Here is a 25,523-nt window from a genome sequence, read left to right on the forward strand (position 1 = left end):
GTCTTGAAAAATGTCCAATCAAAAAAATTACATCTGAACTATTTTTCAGTTGAAATTTGGCTTCTCGGCTAGACAATTTTTTTTTGCAAAATGTGTGTGCTTTCTGAAGAAAATATTTATTTCTTTGTGTGTTGTCAAAAAGCTGTATACTTGAAATTAAGTTTTCCATTTTCTGCCAAAACCCAATCACTTTCAGCTGGAAATGAATATATTTTGATGCATTGCCCTGTCAGAATTACAGTTTGGCTGCCTCATGTCCCCATTCTCCTCTATTTGCTGGGTTCTCCAGCCAGGCTTCATCTCCCATAATGCAGTATGTCCACTGGAGTCCTGTGATGCACTACCTCCCCTCACTGTGGTGTCTTATGTAAATATGGTGTAACTCCACTTTAATAAGCGGAATTACTTGAGATATACACCAATATATCAAAGAGTACTGGTAAAATTTGGACAAACATGTAGAATTCACAATAATCGGTATAAACAGAGAACTGTTTCCTCTCAGTTTAGTACTAATAGTAGTTACAATGTACATTTCCCCAGTGCCTTCCTAATCTCTGGTTTAACAAGAGATCACACACTGTACATCAACGTTTCATCAAGTTTGATATTTGACACAGAGTAAAGCCTGTATCGATAAATTATTTTGTAAATTTCTATTACTCATTTTTCCTTCTTTTTACAATAGCTGTGTGTCAACATGATCAATGAGAAGATACACCAGTATATCAATGAAGTGCTTTTTCTACAAGAGGAAGCAGAATGTGTACAGGAGGGAGTTACTATGGAAACAACATATTCTCCTGGTAACCATACAGAAGCCTTGGACTTTTTCTTTCAGGTAGTTTTCAAACCCATTTACACACCATTTATATTTATACACATGCTCTGTGTGTTAGGCTAATAAAAATCCAGGCTAGCAGTTCCTGATTTAGGTGTCTCTAGAGAAGGTGACAGGACAAAGAGTTCATAGAAGGAGGCCTTAATAACTGCCCTGTGCACCAGTATGGGGGAAAGGGGTTTGGCAGAGGTTAACTGCCTATGCTGATCCACTGGACCCCACATGTAGGGTCTATATAGCAGTCCCTAGATACTACCACAGAACTCTGACTCCTGTTGTGACCATGGAGATTTCTTCTATCCTTGGAATTGATTTCTGGAGTATAATTTCTATGAAATAGCATAATCTCTTGCTGTTTTCTTAAGAGATTAGTGATAATCAAAATTTTAGAGTAAATCAAATGTGAATCTTTGCATTTTTTGTAGATCTGATGTGCTTAGCAGACTTTAACCAAAAGGTTTTTTTTATAGCGATACACAATTCTGTTTAATAAACAAGACATTTTACTGTAAATGGAAGAATAGTATTCTGCCTATGAGTAAAAACAGAGAAATCTAAGATCATCCTTTTTTCATTTCAGAAGCCATCAGGTTTTTTGGCAATGCTGGATGAAGAAAGCCAATCCATTTGGTCAATAGAACAGAATATTTCTAAACGCCTTCAATCGTACCTGGAAACCTCAGACACAAATGCAGTATATTCTTCCACAAAAGATGGAAATGGCAATGTTGCACCAAAGGATCAGAGTCCTTCCTTCACTGTTATGCATTACGCTGGACGGGTAAGTGAGTCGAGAGAAATGAGTAATTAATCATATAAGGCTAAGGGAAAGGGCAGTAAGGACAAAAGAGATTCTTCAAAGCTTCTGAACTAACAACTTCTGACAGCTAACAGAAAGAGCTGAGTCCATTACAAACAAATCAGTTTATCTGACAATACATTGTTAGAAAGCATCTAATACCTCAAAATTCATAGGCTGTCAAATAAATGATTTAGTTTGTACTCCTTTACATAGGTGCCGACGACGTAGGTGCTCCAGGGCTGGAGTACCCATGGAAAAAAAATAGTGGGTGCTCAGCACCCACTGGCAGCACCCTGATCAGCTCCTCCCCTCCCCCCAGCATCTCCCACCCACTGGTGGCCCCGCCGATCAGCTCTTTCCCTTCCCTCGCAGCACCTCCTGCCCTCCACAATCAGCTGTTCAGCGGTGTGCAGGAGGTGGGGTTGAGAAGGAGTGAGGGCGGGGCACACTGGAGGAGGGGATGGAATGGGGCTGGGCGAAGTGGGGCGGGGTGGAGGGTTGGGGTAAGGGGTGGAGTGGGGGCGGGGCCGCGGGCGGAGGAGGGGTTGAGCCACTTAGAAAGACGATACCTCTGCTCCTTTATTTTCTCTTCATCTTTAATATGCCACAGTACAAGGTGATGATTGGTAGGGCCACTATGAGAATTTCTTGGCCCAAGAGAAGTTTTGAAAACCCTTACCGTGTTACACAGGTCTAGATAAAAAAAGATACGATTCTTTTTGTGAAAATGTTCACCAAAATATGCATCCGATGAAGTGAGCTGTAGCTCATGAAAGCTTATGCTCAAATAAATTGGTTAGTCTCTAAAGTGCCACAAGTCCTCCTTTTCTTTTTGCAAAATATTGTGCTTTTTTTGAAATTTCACTCCGGCTGGTCAAAAAACAGGATGAATTTTTGGCAACTTTTGTGAAAAATACATCAATCACATTTTTTCCAACCAAAAATCATAATTTGGAAAATTTTGACTGGCTTTGAAATCCAGTACTCTTTCTCCCTCTTCTTACATTAATTCTCTTCCTTCATCTCTGTCTGCACACTGTCCCTCTGTCCCAACAATCAAAATCAGATTTTTTTTAAAAAAGTCCAGGCACTATTCTGACAGTGGGACAATAACTCTTCTCTTTTTGCAGATATGGAAAATATGTTTTATACTCCTTTATGTTTTCTCTTGGTATTTAATATGCCACAGTACAAGATGGCGATGTACAGGGCCAATATGAGAATTTCTTTGCCCAAAGGTCAAAAATCCTTCTTCAGGCTCATTCTGATATGCTGCTGATGCTCTGTGCTCTGAATGTAGTGTATAGAATCAATGGTTTAAACCATTGTCAAACCATTGTCATTATCTAGTCAAAACTCCAAATGAAATCATCATGTAAGGACACAGAATAAGAATTGCAGGATTTTGTCCTTCTGTCTAATTAGATTGGCCTTTTCTCTCTCTCTCCCTTTCTTGCCATTGATGCTGCAAACCCATCTGCTCATGGAACTCCCATAGCAGTTTCACGGCTTGCAGGTTCAGGCCCTATGTTTAAAGATAGTCTTTATAAACTACATTTGTGTGTGTGAGTGTTTGTGTGTGTGTGTGTAGATATATAAGCTTTATGTCCTAGGTTCTATACGCCCTGTGTTATATCAGACAACTATGCCCTAGGTTCTTTCCTTTGTGGACAGGGAGAAGACAGGAAAGATAAGCTTGGTACACAGCCAAGTTGATCAATGATAAAAACTGATCAAAACCTCAATTTCACTATAATTGGTTAGGTTACCTGTACAATCATGGTTAACTGGGATATCAGATTACTGTACTTAATTACAAATGATGTTGAATAGATAACTCTTAGAACGTATATACTATATTGTGCGTGCATCTCCCCCCCACCCCCCCAAGAGAAATGTAGCTTTTCACCAAGAGTGCATAACACATAACTCTTCATCATGCCAGGTAGTTAGAGCAACATTCTCCTGCAGTACTGCTCAGTGTAGCAAACATATTGGGCTTAGATAGTGTGGAGATATGTGCTATATAACTATGATAGCTAGGTAGATTGCATGACACAGTGTTCTATTGTAATGATAAAGGTATGTGAGAATAGTGCTAGAATGCTGCCGCACCCCAGAACAATATACAAGTTGGCATGAAAGAACAGCAGTGAAGCAGTTAAGGAATGAAAATTAAACTCATAACAAGAACAATAAGCACGTTGAAAAAACCACATGGGGGCAGGGGGAGGGAGGAACGTGCTTGTGGTATCCTCTTACAAAACACTCAATAGGACCATTAATTAAGATCAAAGCCTCAGGTACCTAGTTCCAAAACTTAGGATTTGAGTGGTAAATGGTATACCTTTCATTCATTTGTGTTTTCTCCTTAGAATTTCATTTTATTAAAGAGACTTTGGTTTGACCTTTCCCCGGTACCATTAATGATGTTTAATCTAAAGTATGAACAATGGGCCACTGCCTCTGCTGATGTAACTCCCCAGAGCTCCATTAAACTCAGTGGAGATACTCTAGGGTGTACACCAGCTAAGCAGCTGGCCCCGTGTGTGCAAGACTTGACAAGCTGTTGATAGAATCCTGACTGAGGGTAAGAGGCTCTTGTCTTGCAAAGAGAGAAAGATCCTTTTGAAATGTTAAAGCTTCCCTATTTGAATAGTGATTGAGCATTTTTCAAAAATAAATTTGCATTTTTCATTTCTCGTGGGATCATTATGTCACTATCATAGGGTATCATTTCTAAGAACAGAAGAATAGTTGTTTAATAAGTAAGTACATAAAATGCAGATTTTTCCAAACTAACATAGCCTAATGGGTTCATTTAAAAAATAGAACACCCTCTCTTCCACACTCCCCCAGGAATTTTTTAGGGATTTTACATTTGCTGATGCTGTTCTTAAGCTTCTGTTGTTACTATATTTTGTTAAGTGCTTTATGGTGTAAATTGCTAGCAAATCAGACCTTTAAATATATCGGGTTTTATTGGAAATCCAAAATAAGAATTTCATACAAAAAAGTATCAGAATAGTTTGGCAGGCTTTGATAGCCCTTGTTATAGTCTTCAATTAAATGTGTCTGAAGTAAATGAAGTGTAAAGCAACACTTGGATGACTCATTGACTTTGGAGATCTCGACGTGTAAAATAAGGGGGCCTGATTCTGATTTCACTTATACCAGTTTTACTCTGATGTAACTCCCTTAACTTCAATGAAGTTTCTCATGATTGACATGCGTGTAAATGACAGGTGAATTAGGCTCAGAGGGTAGAAAATGAATGATCAGTATAAAGGCATTTGATAATTGAATATGGAGCTTTCAACTCTAAGGTTACCCATTTAAATTCAGTCAGTGTGTCTAGAACCATTGTGTGTTTAGTAGAAAGTTACAGTGGGTACAAGTCTGTTGAACAATAGAAGGCAGACAGCCTGATGTCCTCAGGTAGCTCAAATTATTGTAGCCACATATTTTTTAGTCAGAGTGAAATGGCTTCTTCACACCCCATGGTACAGAACAAACAAATGGCGCTAACACTTCAACCTGGCCCTCACAGGGAATCGTTATGACCGTGGGCCCTAGGTGGCAGGTGGCTTGGCAGCCTGGTGCCAGAAATTCTGAATTTTTTTCTTGGTTTATGCATTCAGTGTATTTGTTGTGAGACTGTCGGGCTGATTTCAGTGAAGAAAACATTGCCGGATGCTACAAGGGTATTGACAGATGCGTGTCTGATATTGCAGAAAAAAGTGCAGAAGCAACCACCTATAATAATACAATATAAAATACATTTGTTCATTTATTTGATTTGTGGGGGAGGGGGAGTCTGTTAGCCTTGCTGATGGAAGTGATTTTTTTAGGGCGAAAGGATAGTATTCCATTTCTGAACATTTGCCAGGGCTCAAAATATCTTTTATTATAAATGGTGTTAACGTACCAGTAAGTAAATCTGAAATATATCATCCTAGTACTGTGCTAACAGCCACATCTTAAACCATCAGAGATATTTAATATACTGATACTTGAGAGATTCTATCAGCATGTTATCCATGTTATCTGAACAATTTGTCATTATAGCTCAAGCTTTATGCAGCCTAAATTTATGAACACATTAACAAATTTGATAGACCTCTTGATATTACATACCTTACCACAGTTTTGACCTACAGAACTGTAATAAACTGATCAGACCAAAAGACCAGCTTCTTTGTTCTTTAAAGCTGTTTACATAATGTCCTTTTAGTGCAGATCAATGTCTGTTCAATTTCCCAAGTATGCGTGTGTCAAAAATACCTCTCTCAACTCTCAACTTACCTTCACCAATGGGAGCCTTGTCTGAGACAGTTTTACAGCCCAGGAAGACTCTGAAACTGAACCTTTAAATCAAAAGACCAGATAGAGGGATTAATCAATAGGGAAGCTTTTATTTTCTTTATTTTTTCCCCAGGCTGAATCCCCAGACATAAAAATCAAATCAGTCTACTCTAAGTTATACCTGAGCCACTAAAGGTTATTTGACAAAGATGTTCACTTTCACAGAGAGAAGTTAGTTGTGTTTTTTTATATCAGACCTGGTTTTGGAGGTTCATTTACAGGTCTTCCTCCCCCCCCCCCCCCGCAAAAAAAAAAGAATCCCCACAAAACCCCTAGCCAATTTTTGCTGCTAAATAGATTTTCCTCTTCATGGTCTATTATTTCTATCAGCGTGTTAGAATAAATCATCATAGACTACATGAAGAATGTTCACTTAACAAGGTTTAGGTTCTAGAAAGAAAACTAAAGAGATTGATAGGTTCAAGCTTTTAAGTGATCTGTTTCATCAAAGACTTGATAGCTTCTTTTAACTACATCTTTATGTTCTGGCAGGAAAGTAATAAATAAAGTACCAATGAGGGCCCAGTGTGTTGATATCTGCACTCAGTGTGTTCATTTAAATTATACAAAATGATAAATGTCTTTTTTACCATTAACTGAATTTAAATGTTTTAACTGCAAATTAAGATTAGTGTCTACATCTTAAATGTCTTGCAGAGTATCATGGTGAGATGCTTTATCAGCATGAAATGTTAAATTAATTTTACATAATGTGGATAACCAACCACAACAATGTAATACTAGCAAAACAATGCAAAATATGTTTATTACACTATATCTCATTATTAAAAGTCAGTCATTATTTTAACTGATTTGAATGCAGATGCACTTTGAGTCAGATCAAAGTTCAAATCCTGATCTTGTTTCCCAATTATCTTTGGGGTTCTGGTTTGAGTCCATCAAAGGCCTGAGTCATAAATTCAGATATGTACTTTCCCTACATTTTTAAAGGGGCTAGTTCCCAGGTTCTGCTTTGGCCTTTATTGATTCTGTGGCACTAAAAATAGTGAAAACCTTTAAGGGTAGACTAACTGGGTTGTAGAAAATAAATAAAGAAAAAAAAACCCTCCCCTCTGAACTTAACCCACTTTAAAACATAAACTCAACCCAAACATTTCTTTTTACTGAAACCAGATGTCATGTGGTACTGTACATATGACTGTTTTTAATTTATATTGTTTTGCACCCAACGGCCCCAAACAGGGTCTCATCCCCATTACTTTAGGTGCTGTTCAAATATGTAAGTAGAGATAGTCTCTGCACCAAAGAGTTTGAAATAAGATGCAACAAACAACTGTAATAAACAGTAGAAGGGAAGTGGGGAAGGTGAAAAGGTGTTACAAGGAGAGGGGCATGCAGTTACGTAGATTAGCTATGTACACAGTTCAATGGTTCTGATCAGTTTACAGTTATTTTAAAAAACATTAGCTGTGCTTGACATCGATTCAGTGTAGCCATTTCTTGTAGGCATCACAGCAGAAGTTGATGCTGAGGAATGAATATGAAGAAGGAGTGGACTAATTTTTTATTAGTCTAGGGAGGATATTTCATGCATAAGGAGTACAGAAATTTGAAAGTGTAGAGATTTATGAGAGAAGTGGACCAATTGACATTCAAAGCTAGCAGCACTGTCCGAGTAGATGACTGACTGTACAAGGCTGGCAAAAAAGTAGAACATCTTTTTACTTATGAACTGAGCACATGTGAACTAGAATCACTGTGAGATAGTACATATGAAGCCCCATAAGACCACTTTTACAGAATCACTCTTTAGTGAGTTGAAGCACTGACTTAATTTACCATGGCAGCAAGAAAAAGTGTGGGTATATATATATATACACAACAATAAAAAAAACCTGCAGCAGCAAGTCTCAGAGCCCAGGTCAACTGACTCAGGCGTTCAGGGCTAGCACTGTGGGGTTAAGATATCAGTGTACACATGCCGGCTTTGATTGGAGCTCTGAAACCCGGAAAGGGGAGTGGGTCTCGGAGCCCAGTCTCTTACCTAAGCCCAAATGTCTGCACTTCAATTTTTAGCCCTGCAGCACAAGCCCTGCAAGCCTGAGTCAGCAGACTGGGCTTTGAGACTTGCTATCACAGCGTTGTTTTTGCTATGTAGACATACTCTGTAAGGGAGAATAGTAATTTCATCATAAATAAGATTCCTAATAATTGTTTTATGTACCACAGGTAATATAAGAGATGTCTTATTAAATAACAATCCATCATTTAGTACTGAATTAAATCAGTACCCCAGGTTCCCAAATTTGTTCACTTCTATGCAGACATATAATGATAATTTATTATCTCCACCTGTTTTACTTACTATAACCATGGATAACAACTCTTCTTCTAATTTAGTTAAAGCCTAACATTCTCAATTAAGAAATGATGTTATGGATTTGTAAAATAAATTCTGTAAATTATTTTTCATGGACAAATATGCTGGAACATTTACGTTAAGAACACTAAAAGCATTTAATAGTGTACTTAAATTATACTAATAGTTTAGTAAATATACTGCTTGTTCATAAGAGGTGCCATTGGAGAATTACATTATATTGTCATAAAAAAAAAGAAATTGCACGCAGTTCTATTGTCAGGCCTTTTCTATGATTGTCAAATGATGTAATTAACATAACGTGTTATATAGATCCAAGTCATATAATCTTTTTTCATGAGTAATACAGGCAGGCAGTCCTTGACTTTATGACATTCGAGATACGTTTATAAATTGTCATCGTGTTTCGACTTTACAATGTCAGTTTTGACTTTAGGATGCTCGATCCGACGTTGTTCCTACGGGAAATTCGAGTTACATTTTCGACTTAAGATTCGACTTTCAAGAACCAATTGTGTCATAAGTCTGAGGACTGTCTGTGCAGCATTACATAATTGTCAAATGACCTAATCAAAGCAACTTATTTTACCGATCAGTATTACTAAGTGCCTAAGTACCATAAGAGCCTAAATTTCTTTGAATGACACTGGGACTGAGACTCTAAGTGTCTATGTAATATTAAAAATGGGACTTAAGCTCACATTAAGCACCTTTCAAAATTGTACCAAAGGTGTATTGTTAATGCAGGCCTTGCTTGCAGCCTTAGTCATGGTTTGGTATCTACTTACAATTGTTAGATATGAGAGAAATCATTTTAGCATTTTCAACATACATGTAATATGAGATGAAATATTAAAACTGATGTTAATGCAAAATTAAATTTGGAAATTTGAATATAGAAAATCAAGAAACGCAAATGTTAAGGCTTCATTGAGAACCACTTTGTGTTCAGTTTACCCACCGGCATGTACAACTGTGTTCCAGGAGTAATGGATCCATCCGGAGGGAGGGAAGGTGGTGTTTGCATCACTGTCCTCCGCTTTGTTATGCATCCATCACATGTGGGTCTTTCCTTTTTCTCTCTTCCTCTACCTGGGGGAATAATAGTGTGTGACTGATTTTGTTTTGGTTGGGTTTTATATTTTGTGGGAGGTGGATGTCTGCAGCACTATGTGTTTTTCTTGTTGATCACTCAGTAAAAGAAGTGCATTTTGTCCTTGGAATAAAAAGTGGGGAGGTTTATTGTGGTTCTTAGATCCCGTAGGAGTTGCTCCTAGAGTCTTGGGCAGGCCACAAGAAGTTCTGTCTCCCGCACAGCAAAACTTTTCCTATGCAGTAGACAACTCCAATGTGCCAGAGGAGTGAAACTGTTGTCTGGGGTCCTCACCCCAGCACTTCTGGCAGTGCTTTAGATTATTGGCCCAGGCCTTTGAATTCCTTGAAGAATAGGACCAAGATCTTGAATTTGATCTACGTATCAATGGGGAACCAGTATAGTGACCAAAGGAGAGATTTGAAGTGCTCATGGTAACTTTTGTTGCTGAGGAGAAACACTGCTGTATTAGTTGCAATTTCCTAAGGTCTGTGAGTTTCATGTCCAGGGAGATTTCATTTCTGTAGTCCAGTTATGAGGTAACAAATATGTGATACCAGAGGCCTGTTGTGCTGTTCCATCACATAATGTACACACACAATATGGTCTTTTTCCAAAATCCACCCTTTTACTGGAGGTTATCTTTATTCTGTATCTTTAAAAATGTGACATAAGTAAAAAGAACCTGAAGCAGGACTGTATTCATAATTCTCTGTAGACTCCCACCTGTAAAGTGGAAATCATACTTACAATGTCCTAACTCACAGTGCTACTGTGAGGATTAACTAATGACTGTGAAGCACTTCGTAAATTTAAAATGCTGTAGCATGGATATAATCACTGGCGCAAGTTTTCTCTGTCCCTCCACCTAGCCTCAATGAGCTCATTGACTCGTTGGTTCTGATGAGTCGAACCTTGTCTGGCTGTCTAGCATGTCAACAGAATAACTCTGCATCTCCCCACAAGGTCTCAAAGCTACACACACACACACTTACTTACAATTACATGCAAAAGTACAAAAGATATTAACCATAGTGCTTTATTCAAACTGTTTCCTTCAAATGCAGCCTACGCGCTAGTCGTCAAGGGCATTTAACTCTGTGGAAAGCTTGAAAGCATAGCAACAAGCTGGTTTTGATCTGTTGGGACACAAAGAAATGATAGATATCAGTCAAAATCCTGAATCTGAATAATTTTAAGGTGAATGTATCTCAAAATCAGTTTGACTTCATTTCAACATGCTTTGCAGAGATGGAATAAATAAGGCCAAACTAATTCTAGTTAAAATTATTGGTGAGATTGGGGGAAGGGTAGAAACAGGGCTTGTCTGGTTGCAACCATAACTGTGCAGCTACAACTATAATTTTATATTTGACTTTACAGCTGAAAGATTTTTAAACGCAGTTTTAAACATTACTAATTATGCCATTATATTTGATTTCAGGTGACTTATGAAACTGTTGGAGCTATTGAAAAAAATAAGGATTCCCTTTCACAAAGTCTCCTATTTGTAATGAAAAGTAAGTGCTTTTTTGTTGTTCGAATGTGCCACATTATGCTTTAACTTTGTAATCAGTACCATAGTTTTATAAAATATGTCATCCACAACTTAATAATTGAATGAAACGTTTCATTTTAAATACCAGAAATAATAATACTCTTACTATAGTATACATTGTATACAAGTTATTTTGAAGCCCAATCAAAACTTTAATTGAACAGGCTTTTAGCAGCTGTACATGTAAAACACATTTCTGTGACATTAAGGGTGTCAAGGTTCCTCCCCCACTCTGAACTCTAGGGTACCGATGTGGGGACCTGCATGAAAAACCTCCTAAGCTTATCTTTACCAGCTTAGGTCAAAACTTCCCCAAGGTAACAAATATTACCCCCGTTATCCTTGGAATGGCCGCTACCACCACCAAACTAATACTGGTTACTGGGGAAGAGCTGTTTGGACGCGTCCTTCCCCCCAAAATACTTCCCAAAACCTTGCACCCCACTTCCTGGACAAGGTTTGGTAAAAAGCCTCACCAATTTGCCTAGGTGACTACAGACCCAGACCCTTGGATCTTAAGAACAATGAACAATCCTCCCAACACTTGCACTCCCCCTTTCCTGGGAAATGTTGGATAAAAAGCCTCACCAATTTGCATAGGTGACCACAGACCCAAACCCTTGGATCTGAGAACAATGAAAAAGCATTCAGTGTTTTACAAGAAGACTTTTAATAAAAAATAGAAGTAAATAGAAATAAAGAAATCCCCCCTGTAAAATCAGGATGGTATATATCTTACAGGGTAATTAGATTCAAAAACATAGAGAACCCCTCTAGGCAAAACCTTAAGTTACAAAAAAGATACACAGACAGAAATAGTTATTCTATTCAGCACAATTCTTTTCTCAGCCATTTAAAGAAATCATAATCTAACACATACCTAGCTAGATTACTTACTAAAAGTTCTAAGACTCCATTCCTGTTCTGTCCCCGGCCAAGACGACTACAGACAGACACACAAACCCTTTGTTTCTCTCCCTCCTCCCAGCTTTTGAAAGTATCTTGTCTCCTCATTGGTCATTTTGGTCAGGTGCCAGCGAGGTTACCTTTAGCTTCTTAACCCTTTACAGGTGAGAGGAGCTTTCCCCTGGCCAGGAGGGATTTCAAAGGGGTTTACCCTTCCCTTTATATTTATGACACGCCCCCCAAATCTCAGCTAGGGTGAAACACTGGCTGGGATTTCTTCCTGGATCTATTAGAAGAGCTGAGAGGCGGTGGGTTGCTCCGTGCCGCCGTCCAAGCTCTCTGGAGGCTTTCATCTGCTTCCTGTTCGGTCTGGAACTGTTCCCTTGATGCTGGAGACATCAGTTCCTCATGGGATTGTGGACCTAGGCTTGGTCCCTCTGGAAGCGATATAGGGGATGGAGCTGTTTCTGTTGACTGTGAACCGCTCTCCGCTGGTGCACTATGTTGGGATTCAGGCTCCGGCTGAGCCTCTTGTGTAGGGTTATCGGCTGCTGCCAGTTCAGGTTCGGTGGGGCCCTCTGGTGTTGAGGTTGCAAGTACTGGATTCAGTGCTGACACGGGGTCTGGTGTTGGTTGTTTGGCTGGTTCCGGTTCTGGGACTGGTTCCGTCTGGGTCTCTGGGACTGGATCCACTACTGCTGTTGCAGACATTGGCCTGGGGTCCAGGTCCATCACCTCTGACTGGGTCCTGATAGAAGTTTCCGGAACAGAGCTAGGCCTCACGGCTTGTTTAGCCTGGTTGCGGGTGACCATTCCCACCCTCTTGGCCTGCTTCACATGATTGGCCAAGTCTTCCCCCAACAGCATGGGGATGGGATAATCATCATAGACTGCAAAAGTCCACATTCCTGACCAGCCCTTGTACTGGACAGGCAACTTGGCTGTAGGCAAATTGAAAGAGTTGGACTTGAAGGGTTGAATCGTCACTTGGATCTCTGGGTTGATTAAATTGGGGTCCACTAAGGAAGCATGGATAGCTGACACTTGTGCTCCGGTGTCCCTCCACGCGGTGACCTTCTTCCCACCCACACTCACAGTTTCCCTCCGCTCCAAGGGTATCTGGGAGGTATCTGGGCCTGTGGACCTCTGGTGTGATTCCGGTGCAATGAACTGTAACCTGTTGGGGTTCTTGGGGCAGTTGGCCTTTACATGCCCCAGCTCGTTACATTTAAAACATCGTCCAGCTGACGGGTCACCGGGGCGAGGTGGGTTGCTGGAGAACGGGGTGGTGGGACGATAAGGGGTCTGGAGGGTTCTTTGGGAGGTAGGTGGGGCTTTGGGCGGCCCCCGGTAATAGGGTGTGGTCTGGGGTGGTCCCTTCTGGTCTCCGCTCCAACTGCGACCAGTTTTCTTCTTCTCTGCCACCTCCACCCATCTGGCTCCAATCTCTCCTGCCTCAATTACAGTTTTGGGTTTCCCATCTAGGATGTATCTTTCTATTTCCTCAGGAACACCCTCTAAGAATTGTTCCATTTGCATTAGGAAGGGCAAATTTACTGGAGATTCAACACTTGCTCCTGATATCCAGGCATCCCAATGTTTTACAATGTGGTAGGCATGTCGGGTAAATGACATGTCTGGTTTCCACCTTAGGGCTCTGAACCTCCGACGAGACTGCTCGGGTGTTATCCCCATTCTGACTCTCGCCTTGGATTTAAACAGTTCATACTTGTTCATGTGTTCTTTAGGCATTTCAGCTGCCACCTCAGCTAAGGGTCCACTGAGCTGCGGCCTCAGCTCTACCATGTATTGGTCAGTAGAGATGTTGTACCCAAGGCAGGCCCTTTCGAAGTTTTCTAAGAAGGCCTCAGTATCATCACCTGCCTTGTAGGTGGGGAACTTTCTGGGATGGGAAGTGGTACCTGGAGAAGGATTGCTAGGGTTTGTTGGTATATTCTGCTGGGCCTTTATCCTCTCCATCTCCTCCACATGCTTCCTTGCCTCCATTTCCCTCTTGTGGGCAGCCTCCTGTACCTCCTTCTCCAGCCGCATGAGTTCTATCTGTCTTTCATGTTCCCTTTGTTTTTCCTCAGCCTGAAATTTGGCTAATTCCAGCTGTAGTCGAGCTGAGGATTTGGCCATTCTAACCTCTCTGTTTTTAACTAACTTTACACCCGAGGTTTAGAAATAAATAAACAAAACTTGGCTGTAAACTTTTGCTGTGCTGGAATAGAGTACCTATTCTCTGATAGTGATTGTCAGCCTACAGAAAAAGACAATTCCCTTGTCTCTGCTCTGGGCCCAAATTAAAGCAAAAAACCTCCAACTACTTGGAAAACTGCTTACCCAGCCCAAAGGAAAAAAAAAAATTTCTTTTCAAACCTGTGCTCCTTGTAAAACAAAAAAAAAAAAATCAAAATCCTAAAAAAAAAACCCTGCCACTTTTGTCTCCAGGCAAATGGGTAGAGCACACACCCCCTATTTACTTTTAGGAAGAAAAGAAAAAAAAACAACCTCTGGGTTGGAAGACTGTGAATTTCCCTGCAGGAGTTAAGTACCCTGCCTCCAGGCAAGAAAACCTGCAATTCACAAGATAATCCCCTTTTGTCTCTGCTTGGCCACAAAGCAGAGAGAAACCAAGCTGCTTTCAGTTTCAAAGCTGCCTTCTGGACTTCCTAAAAATTCCTTTTTAAAATCTGTATTTCTAGTTCAAAAAATCTCAACTGGATCTCAAAATGATTTCAGGTTAATCCCACCGCTGCCACCATGTCAAGGTTCCTCCCCCACTCTGAACTCTAGGGTACCGATGTGGGGACCTGCATGAAAAACCTCCTAAGCTTATCTTTACCAGCTTAGGTCAAAACTTCCCCAAGGTAACAAATATTACCCCCGTTATCCTTGGAATGGCCGCTACCACCACCAAACTAATACTGGTTACTGGGGAAGAGCTGTTTGGACGCGTCCTTCCCCCCAAAATACTTCCCAAAACCTTGCACCCCACTTCCTGGACAAGGTTTGGTAAAAAGCCTCACCAATTTGCCTAGGTGACTACAGACCCAGACCCTTGGATCTTAAGAACAATGAACAATCCTCCCAACACTTGCACTCCCCCTTTCCTGGGAAATGTTGGATAAAAAGCCTCACCAATTTGCATAGGTGACCACAGACCCAAACCCTTGGATCTGAGAACAATGAAAAAGCATTCAGTGTTTTACAAGAAGACTTTTAATAAAAAATAGAAGTAAATAGAAATAAAGAAATCCCCCCTGTAAAATCAGGATGGTATATATCTTACAGGGTAATTAGATTCAAAAACATAGAGAACCCCTCTAGGCAAAACCTTAAGTTACAAAAAAGATACACAGACAGAAATAGTTATTCTATTCAGCACAATTCTTTTCTCAGCCATTTAAAGAAATCATAATCTAACACATACCTAGCTAGATTACTTACTAAAAGTTCTAAGACTCCATTCCTGTTCTGTCCCCGGCCAAGACGACTACAGACAGACACACAAACCCTTTGTTTCTCTCCCTCCTCCCAGCTTTTGAAAGTATCTTGTCTCCTCATTGGTCATTTTGGTCAGGTGCCAGCGAGGTTACCTTTAGCTTCTTAACCCTTTACAGGTGAGAGGAGCTTTCCCCTGGCCAGGAGGGATTTCAAAGGGGTTTACCCTTCCCTTTATATTTATGACAAAGGGTATGAATTTTGAAAAGATTTTTTATAAAGAATAATGAAAAAAACTAAGGTTTCTAAAGTTATACCAATTATAGCGGGATTTGTTTAATTATTAAAAATGACTCAAGAACTGCTACTAAAATGGCATTTTGTGGGTGTGCTTGTATTTTTCAGTAAATAGACACATACTGTGTCTAGGTGAGTAAAAGGATTCTGTAAATTTGGTTCAGTGTGCCTATCCTATAATTGTACATCTAGTAATAATTGTGTAGACATCCTTGTTTATTCATTACTGATTTATAATTAGACAGTTAAAAATTTCTTGTCATTTTATGTTTACCTTTGTATTTAAAAAAAATCCACTTTCCTCCGGGAAACTTGACAGTTTATCTTCCCGCAGATGTTATCTTTCTTTCCCTAAACCACTGCAGAGTATTTCAGCTAAAATATTATCTATTATATTTTATGCCACAGAAATAGAGGTCATCTGTTGTAATATTTGCCTTCAGAATCAACACTGCTGGTAGAATATATTGACTTCCTAGCAATTATACAGTGAAATTGGCTAAACTCTCTGATAAAGTTATTGCTGCATTTCAAAGGCAAACAGTATTGACAAAAATCTGAGCCTTTAATAATATTATGGATGAAGAAAGAAATAAAGAATTAATCTCAAATATATTCCTATTGATTATAGTTTTAGCAATATTCTAGTTCTTTGTTGTTTGAACTTATTTTGTATTATACTATTCCATGTCCTGTATGATGATCTGCTGCTATACAGTGAGTATAAGAAATGTATTTAACATACAGTATATTTCAAAGGTAAAAGAGCGCGAACATTATTCCTTTCTATCATATAGTCTCTCCTTGCATTTTCATTACTACATTAGGGATCCAGTTGAGGCAGTCCTTTTATGGGGAAAAAGGGGAAATTGGATTTGATATAAATTCTTGGAAATAGTTAATGTGAGTATATATAATTTAGAAGTCAAATATCAATAGATCCAACTCATTGAAGAGGACTAAATGTAAAATTTTCTAAAGCACCTTCTTCTTATTTTCAAAAGTGACTTAGGCACTTAGGAGCCTAAATCCCATTGACTTTCAATGAAGCTTAGGCTCCTAAGGGCAGATTTACAAAGGTATTTAACCAGCTAAAGATGCAGATAAGTGCCTAGTGGGATTTCCAGAATTGCTTAAGTGAATTAAATGCCAACTCCCATTGACTTTCAGTGAGTCTTAGGCTCGTCAGACACACACACACACACACACTCCTAAGAGCCTAAGTCTCTTCTGAAAATGGAACTTAGGCTCCCAAATCACTTTGAGGCTTTTGAAAATTTTACCCTGCGCCTAAAATAACAAACACACAGAAACAAACACAAAGACTTGTTAGCATAGACTATGTTGATTCTAATTTTGGGGGACATCTTGTTACTGCTTCTGATGATGGCACTGGACACACCCTTATTTTACTGGGGCTACTGGTCATCCCCTTGGATCCCACTATGAACAGAGAGTCGTGTTGGTCTTACTGAGTCAAGGGAGTTGTTTTAGACTCTATTGCTCCTTAGATATATGATTACTGTTATGTTAATTATAATAGTCTCTGAAACAAAAGGGAAACAGAGCCATTATCCTGTTAATTTACACAGGCTGTCACGAGTAAAGAGCAACCTCTAGAACAACTGCTTGTTATGCTAAATATTATGATTTTACTGTTACCTCATCTTTCCATTCCTCAATCGGACATCCTACTGCATGTCTGTCTGTTTCATCAACATGTTAGGTCTTGTCATAATCCTAGATTGTGAGTTCTTTTGGCAGTGGCTCCATTTTATTTATTTATTTTTTCTTTGTTTGTATCGCACGTTCAACAATAGACTCCTGATCGGGTCTCCAACGTGCTACTGTAAAGCAAATAGCACATGATAATAAATATAGGGACTCTATCACCGTAGCATCTGAAAAGAAGTATTTAAATAAATAAAATAAATAACAGCAATGAGGGAAATTAATAAGAATTAGCCGTTAGTTTTTATTTTGGTATTCTACTATATATTTACATTCCTGTATAAACTATCCTCATGTCACTTTCTAAAATCTTAAACTAGATTTCTTGCAAAGCCCCGTCTTCTTGCTCCCCACCCACACACTGTCTTAAGAATTAATAATGCAATCATTTTCTAGCCTTCCATGTTAGTTCTGCAACCTGACCTGTCATTTGTCCCATGGAAGGACAACTGAGCTTTTATTCTAAATTTTCAACCCTCAGTCAGCTCACAGATTAATTTGGTGCTTAGTTTCCATTCCAAGCAAAGCCATTACCAAGTCTACCCAGCTGGCTTCTTTTCCTTATAGGAGAAATTTTAGAATATGAATCAACTCAGCCTGTGACTAGCATAACACTCACCAGCAGACGTTCACTGAAGTTCAGTTTTCATTGTTTCTTTGTCATATTTTGTTCATGTTTTGTCATGCCGACCCCCTTTATGGAACATCCTACACTTACCTGCTAAACCAATACCCTCTTGTTTAAATCTCCCTTGAAAATTCATGTCTTCTGTGCTATCACAATAAATGAGTCAAAAATAGATAGTACTTTTATTGCTCTTATTTGGTACACATATTAAAAACCACCCTGAAGCTCTATAATATGCACATGTTTAAAATGAACAACTGTGAAATCAGGTTGCTACAACTCTCTCTTCTCTTTCCCATCCCTTATTGTTTATCACCCATCATAGTTTCTGGGTTAACTGCACCTTTGACACCTTCCTTCTCTTTGGTTTCCTCAAAGGCACACACTTAATGGTTCAGGCCCTACCTGTCACCTCTCTTGGGTAGAAATGTGTGTCTCTCTGCCTCCAGGAATTTAGGCTTACAGTCGCTCTGCTTCTCACAGTGATTTCCCCAGCAGATCTGACCAGAGTTCAGCACGTGTGGTTTGCTCTTTCTCCAGGGGTTGCGACAGTGTACTCCAGCTGCTAGCCAGTCTTCACAAAGCATACTACATTTATTCTTGGGGCAAAAGCATCACAGAGAAAACATAAAAAACAAGAAATGGTTCTACACATGGTAAAAGTTTATCAGAGGTCACCCACCTCTAACATAGGTGTCTGGTAGGAGCCCATCTTTCAAACCTCTCAATAGGTTTGCTCTTTGGATATCAAGTTTCAGATCAAGAACAAAAACAATCTTGGACAGTTCAGGTGGTTCTTTATACAGTTTAGGCCTTTAATCTCTGGCCTCCTGTAACAGGCCCTTTTTCTGGGACCAAAGCTTCAAAAGCTTGGTTTTGGCATAACTGTTGTTGATAAATTTTGCATTAAGCATCACCCAGGGATTTCCCAGGAAACCAATTAACCCAGGATCACACTTATTGTCTAAAAAGTTCATGCCTTTCTGGCACCTTTCAGTATAATAGTCTTTTCAGGATTGTCTGCTTCCCAGGTCTCACATCTGTCACAACTCCCACTTTTGTTATGTCAGATTATTTTTCTTTGTCTCAGATACAGTGTCTTCATCTGACTTTTGTGAAATGCCTAGCATACATATGGATGCTACAAAATATTGTACCATTTTTACAGCATATGTTCATTTTACGCTATTTAAGTCACATAGGTGCAAGCTACAGTAACTAAATAGGAGTCAGAATATAGCAAAACATCCAAAATAATCATCACCCAAACACTGAAGTTTAGACAGACCTGTAACACTAAATCCTAAACTTTATTTGGTGTTGCTTAGTGCCCCCACTCAGTTCAATTTAAGCATATTTTGACTTAAGTACATTTTAAAACCATCACTGATGACTGACAACCTGGACAATTGAATGCCACTGGACTTGGATCAGAATAACTAACAATGCATAAATGCAGAACTTAATAGGCTGTTCATCTGAAACAGTTTATGCATCGTCTTGTTTAATACTGTCTCCTGCTGTGTGTGTCCTGTTCCTTTCACTGTGTATGTGATTTTCTCACCTGTATCTTATCTCTGTGCATTAATTTTCTTTTTCTCCCAGCTAGTGAAAATATAGTCATCAATCAGTTGTTCCAGTCTAAACTGACACAGACAGGATCCCTTGTCCCTCCATATCATTCTCTTAAAATTAGAGGATCCAAAGCAGCCTTGCTCAATAAGAAAACATCAGTAACCTACACAAGAGGAGAAGCAAAGAAATATATGGAGCTCAGTAAGGTAGGAGTTTGGAACTTTTTTTCACCCTTGAAGGACACTAGAGCAACACCTTTCTTCATTGACTATAATGTCCAATAAAACTGGGTATTTCAGAAAGCCCCATAAATTCCAGGCAACATTCTACATTTTACTTATTGAAATAAACAGGCACACTATTCTGATTCCAAAGCAACTAAGGAAACTATACAATATTATTCTTGATTGAAGGATCTCTGAAATCTACTGTCTTCCCTGGACAATATAGCAGTGAGTTCAATATTACAGCCAATAAAATTATTATGTGGAACACTGGATGCTTCATCTATGTGGCTGTCATAATGAATGTAAAATAACTTAAGGGACAGTAAACTTGGAGGGAAAAATTCATCTTCCTTAATCTGTTGGTATTCATCACTTGAGAGGTTTATGGCTGACAAGCAATAATTTAATGTTCATGCATATATGTGGTATATTGGTTAAACTCTCATTCTCTGCCTGATTGTTGATACCATAAAAATTAAAGATGAACAGAACAGTAGACAATGTTAAGGTATGGTTGGAGTTGGCAGGAGAACTGTGTAGTGTAGGCCTTTGTATATATCAATATAAATTTATTGAGCTGAAATTAAAATCCCTCAGTATCGGAATTGGTCTTCACTTCCATTACCTGATTTCAGCCAAAACTAAAAAGAGAAAAGGAAACCACAACAATTGGGAGGCTGTCCAGAACAATCAATTGTTCAATTGCAACAGTGTGCCTTGCAGGACAACATTTTGTCTTCCTCACTGAATCAAAATATTTTGTAAAGTTATTGCCATTTTATAATAGTGAAAATCAATGAAAACAAATTATGTTGAAGGGTTTAGTGGACCTAAGAACTTGGAGCATTACCTTTAAATAGAAGTCACATAATTGCTAAATCCAAGTTTGATGCTATCATGGAATATTATCTCTATCTAGAAAAGCAGGAAAGGTGTTCCCCAAACGGGAGCAGGTGTATCACTAGGCCTATTGAAGAAAAGGAGTACTTGTGGCACCTTAGAGACTAACCAATTTATGAGAGCATAAGCTTTCGTGAGCTACAGCTCACTTCCTCAGATGCATATCGTGGAAACTGCAGCAGGCTTTATATATACACAGAGAATATGAAACAATACCTATTCCCACCCCACTGTCCTGCTGGTAATAGCTTATCTAAAGTGATCATCAGGTGGGCCATTTCCAGCACAAATCCAGGTTTTCTCACCCTCCACCCCCCCACACAAATTCACTCTCCTGCTGGTGATAGCCCATCCAAAGTGACAACTCTTTACACAATGTGCATGACAATCAAGTTGGGCTATTTCCTGCACAAATCCAGGTTTTCTCACATCCCCCCACCCCCATACACACACAAACTCACTCTCCTGCTGGTAATAGCTCATCCAAACTGACCACTCTTCAAGTTAAAATCCAAGTTAAACCAGAACATCTGGGGGGGGGGGGGGTAGGAAAAAACAAGAGGAAACAGGCTACCTTGCATAATGACCCGATTGGCAACAGGGTTGTCCACAGTTATGGGACTAAACCGCTTAACAGCAATTGTCCCAATGCCTCAAGAAATCCAATCAGATAATGGTTCGCATTTTAAGAATAAACTTGTAAGGGAATGGACCCTTAACCATGGAGTCCAATGGACCTTCCACCTTCCATATTGACCTCAATCTAATGGCATGGTCGAGCGCTGGAATGGGTTGCTAAAGAATCACTTGAAGCCTACTGATGGCACATGGGGAGACAGACTGGACGAAGTGGTGCAGAGATTAAACAACAGACAGATTCCTACAGGAAGTCCAATCAGCAGGGGATTCTTCCCTACAGGGAAAGCTATCTCCCCTGCCAGAACACCACTGCACAGTTCCAAGTATGCTCCCGGAGATACTGTTGTGATTAAACACCCAGCCCTGGGAACCTTTACCTGCGTTTTGCATGCCTATAAAGAGAAAGGTGTATGGAGTGCCTTAAATGCTGATAAAAGGCTAATAACCATTACAGAGGCTTGGATCGCATCCAAGACCGGCTGACCATGTGATTTATTGCAGGAATGGTCCCATGGTTCCGAGCAACCTGCCAGCTAACCTGTCAGCAAAATGGATCATGCAGCAGACCTGTTTGATCACTAGAGACTACTATGGACTGTTGATATATTTGCCATTACTTTGAGTTGCACAGTTTTGTCTTTTGACATACAGCTGTAAAAACTCAATTCCAGCCCCAGGATTACAGAGTTTGCTATCACATCTATTTGTGGGAAGATCTATGCATGTAACGCCAATTAATACTAAGGGGAGTATTTCATATAAATGCCCCTGGAAATGAGTATGACAACAGTTTACTCCTACTCTCAGTAAAGTCAATAGTAATGTGGCCATTGACTTCAGTGGTGCTGGTTTGAACCCTAGACCCTTAAGAATGTGTTATCATACCATAATCTCCTCCTTTTTTCCAGCACATAGCCTACAGAATCTATGCAGGGAGAGTATTAATTAATTATTATTCAGAATAACTGGGCATAGGAGTTATCTGTATCAATTAATTCATTATTGTTTAGAATAACTGGGCACAGGAGTTATCTGTCTCCTTACAAACAAAATTACCCCATTTTGAAAGCCGTAACCACAACATCTTTCTTAAGTTTATCATGGGGGTGAGGGTGGTGGGCTTAGAGAGCAGAAGAGGCCATGCAGGAGAAGGGAAGAGGGAATGCTCATAAGGTTTTATTAACTGGAGAGGGGTGATTTCCTCATGTGTTTGGGAGGGCTTTGGCAGCTGTTTGAGACTTGTTTCATTACAGTAGGCAGTGGGAAGAGATGAGCTAGGAGGTGTTCATGTGTGGGAATGGATAGTCCTGGGAGATGTAATTCAGATAGGAATGGTTAGAAGTGCCCATGCCACTGACTGGTAGAAGGAAATATGGGTGGGTTGTGGTTTGGGAGGAGAGGAGAGGTAGTAGGAGGTGATATTTTTAGTTAGGTGATGTCTTTTGAGGTGTGTTAGTTGTGATTCCCATTCCCCTGCTGCTTCCCACTTCCTCTCTGCCTTAAAGCTCATTTCGGACTTAGCTCTTTCACAGGCTTAGCTAATTTCCTATGTTTCTAAACACGCCCACTCACCTGCCTATATCTGTATGCCCACAGGCAACATTTCCTCATTGATTTGGAGCAGGCTACCACAAAATGAGTTTGGGGACATCTGTGAAAGTCATGTGCTCCTTTGCAGCATTATCTGTGGTGTTGGTGAAGAGGATAGTGCACCAGTCCAGTACACAATTGGATCTGAAATCAGGTCATAATTCTGGAATGCACAGTAGGTCATGGTAGACCTGATGTCTGCTCATCCTCCTCCCAGTGGGGCTACAAACAAATTTATTCTATAGACTGAAGGCTGTGAAACTCCTACAGGTTGTGTGGCCTCCTGGCACAGAAGAGACAAATAAGGCCAAAATAGGAAGTTATTATTCATACTCTCACAACTCTCATGTACTCACATCAGTTCTTCTCCTTCTAGCCCCTTAGTAGCTTCCTGATGCAGACTTTTTTGGCCTTGCTCTACACACTGACCTTTCCCTTGCATAGATCAGCCTTACAGCAGCTTTTATGAACCGGAAGACTAAATATACAGTATTTGACTAGCTAAAGCTTTTTTTATCACTGTTGACTCTTCATTCTTACTTTTCCAGATTGTTTTGCTTCATTTAACTGTTGGTCTGCAAATAGAATCATAGAAATACAGGCTGAAATAGACCTCAAGAGGTCATCAAGTCCCCCTGCACTGAAACAGGACCAAGTAAACCTAGACCATCCATATGCAAGAAACCCCAGTGTAGGCATATTTGGGATAAATACACCATTTACAATGTTGTTGGGATTTAAAACTTTAAAATTTGTGGAAGTAGAAACATATTGTAGGTTTCTCCTTCTAACAGTAATTATGGAGATAGACACCCGCATTTTCTCTTGTAGATCTGACAGAGGTGCAAGATTTTCAAATATAAAACATTCTTGTCAAAGCCAAATTTGGTGTCTGTGAAGAGCTGAAAGGAGATTTATAGTGTATATGGAGAATTAAGACATAATTTGATACAACCCTTATTTCTGAATCCAAAGCAGAAACTGTTCAAGATTAGGATAGTTTTGATAAAACTCATCTTCTGTTCCTGCCTCCCTATTCTCCAGTAGCCCTAACCCCAGAGGGAGGAAGCAAAGCCATGGGTGTAACACAACAGACTGGGAGTTAAGCAACCAGAATTTTGTTCCTGGCTTTGCTACTGAATCAGTGAGTGAACTTGAGCTAGTCACTTAATTTGTGTGTGTGCCACAGTTTCCCTTATCTGTAAAACTGAGATGACGCCTGCATAAAATTGAGTTAATTATCCACATTTCTAAACCATTTTAAGATCTATGGATGAAAAACATTATAAAAGTGCTAAGTGTTGTTATTAAGAGATCAGGGCTCTACAGACCTCCAGTCTCTATGTGAGGATGGAGATGAATTTTTTTTTTTCAAATCTTGTTCCACTCTGTGTGAGATTTAAAACAGTAAACAGCTGCAGTGTCCAGCACAGTAATTAAGTTGTGGGGCAATGCAATTCTTCTATAAACGGGGTTTGACCTGGATGTGTTTAGATGAGTATGTACACATGCATTTTGGTACAACTGGATAGTATGGGAGTTGGCTAGAACATACCAACTCTGAGACAAAGGGAGTTATGGGCCAAGTGGACAAGAAAAATAGAAATGAAAGAGGGTCAAAGGATAAAAGATTGTCACAGATATGTATAAGTATCCATGGATGTGAATAAGTATCTTAATTTCTATATTCTTGGTGAAATATTAGGGAAAGTCTACAATTAACATGCTTCAGTGGCGCAGCTACATTGGTGCAGCTGCGCTGCTGTAGCATGTCAGTGAAGATGCTACTATGCTGACAGGAGAGCTTCTGCCATCAGCATAGTTATTCCAGCTCCACAAGAAGCATTAGCTATGTCAATGGGAGAAACCCTCCATAGCACTGTCTGCATGGGGAGTTAGGTCGGCAAAACTGTGTCGCTCAGGGGTGTGGATTTTTCACAACCCAGAGCAACATAGTCATACTGATGTAAGTTTCTAGTGTAGACCTGGCATTAGAACAGGGGTTCCCAAACTTGGTTTGCAGCTTGTTCAGGGTAAGCCCCTGGCGGGCCGCGAGACGCTTTGTTTACCTGAGCGTCTGCAGGTATGGCTGCTCGCAGCTCCCAGTGGCCGCGGTTCGCCGTTCCCAGCCAATGGGAGCTGCGGGAAGTGGTGGCCCAGCCCACGCCGTTTCCCTAGGCCACCACTTCCCGCAGCTCCCATTGGCTGGGAACGGCGAACCGCGGCCACTGGGAGCTGCGAGCAGCCATACCTGCAGACGCTCAGGTAAACAAAGTGTCTCGTGGCCCATCAGGGGCTAACCGTGAACAAGCCGCGAACAAAGTTTGGGAACCCCTGCATTAGAATCTAGTTGTCTGCCAGTTCTAATTTAGAAACCTCAACAGAAGAAACCAGCTTCTTGCGGCTCTTCTTAAGATAATTCATCTTTACAGTATTCTCTCAAAGATACAAAGTGGACACTATTAAAAGGTTTTGTTTTCCCTGTTTCTTCATAGATATTACTGGTCCTGGTGGTACAGGAAATACCTGCTCATACTAATCATATTTTACATGATTTTAAAAAAAGAAATGTTTTAACTACAT

General features: G+C 39.9%; 1 protein-coding gene across 5 annotated transcripts in view; it reads left to right on the forward strand.

Moving 5' to 3' along the window:
* Window positions 1-25,523, forward strand: part of MYO16 (myosin XVI) — a 637,262-nt gene that overhangs the window by 489,137 nt on the left and 122,602 nt on the right. For all 5 annotated transcript variants that reach the window (XM_084616853.1, XM_084616854.1, XM_084616856.1 and 2 more), the window contains exons 22-25: window positions 689-841; window positions 1,422-1,622; window positions 10,887-10,962; window positions 19,615-19,790. In XM_084616853.1, coding sequence (XP_084472979.1) covers window positions 689-841; window positions 1,422-1,622; window positions 10,887-10,962; window positions 19,615-19,790 — 606 coding nt within the window. The remainder of the gene's footprint in view (window positions 1-688; window positions 842-1,421; window positions 1,623-10,886; window positions 10,963-19,614; window positions 19,791-25,523) is intronic.

This window comes from Lepidochelys olivacea, assembly GCF_965140295.1.
Source record: "Lepidochelys olivacea isolate rLepOli2 genome assembly, chromosome: 1".
In the NCBI taxonomy this organism is placed as follows: Eukaryota; Metazoa; Chordata; order Testudines; family Cheloniidae; genus Lepidochelys; species Lepidochelys olivacea.